General features: G+C 34.8%; 1 protein-coding gene across 2 annotated transcripts; it reads right to left on the bottom strand.

Annotated features, from left to right (window-relative positions):
* Positions 1-236: 236 nt before the first annotated feature.
* LOC143539579 (phytolongin Phyl1.1-like) lies at positions 237-1,410 on the bottom strand. 2 transcript variants are annotated; one of them, XM_077032860.1, is made up of 2 exons: positions 1,039-1,410; positions 237-945 (listed from the first exon to the last, which is right to left on the bottom strand). In XM_077032860.1, the coding sequence occupies exons 1-2, from the start codon at positions 1,179-1,181 to the stop codon at positions 399-401; spliced, it is 690 nt and encodes a 229-aa protein (XP_076888975.1). In that variant the 5' UTR covers positions 1,182-1,410; the 3' UTR covers positions 237-398. The 2 variants fall into 2 exon arrangements, with proteins under 2 accessions (XP_076888975.1, XP_076888974.1); XM_077032859.1 differs by having other exon boundaries at positions 238-1,410.
* Positions 1,411-3,200: the final 1,790 nt, after the last annotated feature.

Genomic DNA, 3,200 nt, shown 5'->3' on the forward strand with positions numbered 1-3,200 from the left:
CTAAAGCATTAAAGCACCGGTGGATTATCATAAAATGGTGAAATTGTTGACACATTAACATATTCAACTTATCAGGTGGTAACCAGATGAATCACATGTTAATACTCTTGCAACAATCAAATGCCAATACCAAATACTATGTACATGTTTAATCCACAAACCAGACGTGCAAAAAGACTGAATCAGAAAATATAATATTATAGATTTATATCAAGGATTAATCACAAAACTTCCACCTATTAGCTTTAAACTTCAGTGCAACAAGATAATGTACATTAAATAGCTTTTCAAGAAAATATACAACAATCTATAGACCAGAAATCTGTTATAAACAGTAACCAGAAACCATACCATCCAAGATTCTCAAATCTAGAATCATGTGCAGCTTCCATAAGTTGTCACCGTATACACTCAGTACCGCGACGCACCACTATCCAAACAACGAACAACACCAAACAAACCGCAGCATCAATCGCAAGCACAATACGCACTTGACGACACCACTTATTTCTCACAATTTGAGCCCTCGATCTACTCACTGAACTCACTTCTTTCGTCAATGAAACACCGCCACGATTATCAAGATTCAAACTTGAAGGTTCCACCTTTATCCCCTGTTTATCCGTAGACTTTCTATGTTCTTCAACCACATTAACCACATGATCTCTCATCTTTCTCTTGTCTTGCTTACTCGATTTCCCCAACAAAGGCGCCTTCGTTGACGTCCCTACATCCAGCTGCCCGTTATTAACACTATCATTATATGGTGACGGTATCGTGGTCTCAGTAACATGTTCCAAAGACTTAACCAACCTTCTAATAACCGGAAGCAACTGTTCTTGTAACGCAAGCGAATTCGAGTTTGACACGATCCGCCTTAACCCCTTTTTAGCGACTTTCTTGAACGCGTCTCTAACGTGTTCTAAAAACTCCAGGTTTTTAGAACTATCAAGATTATTATCATTAATGATGGTAAAATAAACATACTCGTCTTCCATTAAAAACCCAAAAGTTTTATTAACCATGCTCTGAAAATACCATTTGTGATTGGAAGGAGCTTTTTCCAAGCATAAAGCTGCTAACTTTTCAATTTCTTGATCACTTCCGTTATTATATGCATACAATACACTTCCTCCTTTGCATACACAGCAATATTGAACTGTGTTACAAACTGTACTCATCTTCAATTGCAGATTGAAAACAATTAAAGCCCTTAATTATACTGGGCTTTTGAACATGAATCTAGAGTAATTGAGTAACATGTTATAGAGAAATTATTAATACAGATGGAGATATCACCAGTTGTCTTTGCTGAAAGCAGATCTATGAAAAGAGTGGAGGTGGTGTTCTTGATTGAATTTTGAAAGTCAAATGTGTAATTTGGGAGAATTTTGACAGGATCACGACTTATTTGTCGTCCACTATTTAGATACATAAAAGAAAAAAAAATAAAAGTTGATAGATACGGAAACAAAAGAGTAAAGTATCATTTTCGTTTTTCTTATTTGGTAAATAATACGAATTTAGTAAAAAGATTTATATTTTGGCATTATGAACTCTAAATGTTTTTTAATTCTTGCCAATTATATAAATCAGTAACCTCGTTGAATTTAATCGTTAAGTAAGGGAAAAACATGTCTTTTCACTCTTTCTTTATTTTAATACTTATTTCAGTTAACAACGGTTTTCGTCTTTGTGGTTTGTCCAAATAAGCGGTTTTATTCCAGTAGTTTTAAATTTGTATTTATCGTCTCTATGGTTTTTTCACTTGCAATTAAACCCTAATTCACTAATCCCGTTATGTCTGGTCGTTAAAACCATCAGTGTACCCTTCACGTGAGGGGGCTTGCGAATTAGGACTGAGGTTTATTTTGGGAGAAAAACAACAAAATTGGTCGTCACGTGAGGGGCACACAGATGGGTTAACGACCAGACTTAACGGGGTTAATTCGGGTTTAATTGCAAGTGAAACTAAACTACAAGGACGAAAATCGCAAATTTGATAGACGTGAAAATTGGAAACTTGAAACTATTGGACTAAAACCACATATTTGGACAAACCACAGCGACGAAAACCGCAGTTCACTGAAATAAGTATTATAATAAAGAAATAGTGAAAAGACATGTCTACCCCTGACTTAACGATTATATTTAACGGAGTTAGTGATTTGGATGTAATTGGCAAGATTTGGGAAACATGGAGGGTCCATATACAGAAAATAAACTTTTTAGACTAAATTCGCATTATTTCCCAAACCACAATAACGAAAATGACACTTTACTCTAAAGAAGATTATGATTTGTGCTCCTATATTGGAATGGCGGGCGCACTTTATAGGTCCCAATCTGATTTTGTGTGCTTCATACCACAAACAATTTCTGGGTGGATGCTTGCTCCCGTTGTTAGTTTTCCGTCCGACTGGATTGTGTAGTGACTATTATGCCCTTTTCTAATAAACAATTCGTACTCCTGGTAACAAGAATTTACATTTGTGACCCTCCGCTTTAATTTCTCTCCTGTTATTAAATGAACCTTTTTTTTAATTTATCCCCTCAAAAGTTGTTGGAAAATCAATTTTGGTCCCTCAAAAAGTTGTATAAAAACTAAAATAATCCAACGAACACCGAGATATCAACCCGAAATTCTAAAAAAAACGTGTGTTTTTAAGTTTTCAACCAAACGGATACGAAACATCAACCCGAAACTCTAAAAAACGTGTTTTTTTAAGTTTTCAACCGAACGAACACTGAAACATCAACCTGAAACTCTAAAAACATGCTTTTTTAAGTTTTCAATTGAATGAACACGAAACATCAACCCGAAACTCAAAAAACACGTGTTTTTTTAAGTTTTCAACCGAAACGAACACTGAAACATTAACCCGAAACTCAAAAAAAACATGTTTTTTTTAAGTTTATAATCGAATGAACACGAAACATGAACCCGAAACTCTAAAAAACGTGTTTTTTAAGTTTTCAACCGAACGAACATCAAAACATCAACTCGAAACTCTAACAAACATATTTTTTTTAGTTTTCAACTGAACGACCACGAAACATCAACCCAAAACTCTAAATTTCTTTTTTTATTTTTCAACCAAACGGACACGAAACATCAACCCGAAACATCAACCCGAAACTCTAAAAAACATGTTTTTTTAGTTTTCAATCGAACGAACACGAAACATCAACCCGAAACT

Source organism: Bidens hawaiensis, unplaced genomic scaffold (genome assembly GCF_021521415.1).
Source record: "Bidens hawaiensis isolate Kalapana, Puna unplaced genomic scaffold, B.hawaiensis_p1.1 tig00011949_1, whole genome shotgun sequence".
Classification (NCBI taxonomy): domain Eukaryota; kingdom Viridiplantae; phylum Streptophyta; class Magnoliopsida; order Asterales; family Asteraceae; genus Bidens; species Bidens hawaiensis.

What these genes read in the sequence shown, in the direction of transcription:
- LOC143539579 (XM_077032859.1), bottom strand. Translation starts at nt 1,181, where the DNA reads ATGAGTACAGTTTGTAACACAGTTCAATATTGCTGTGTATGCAAAGGA.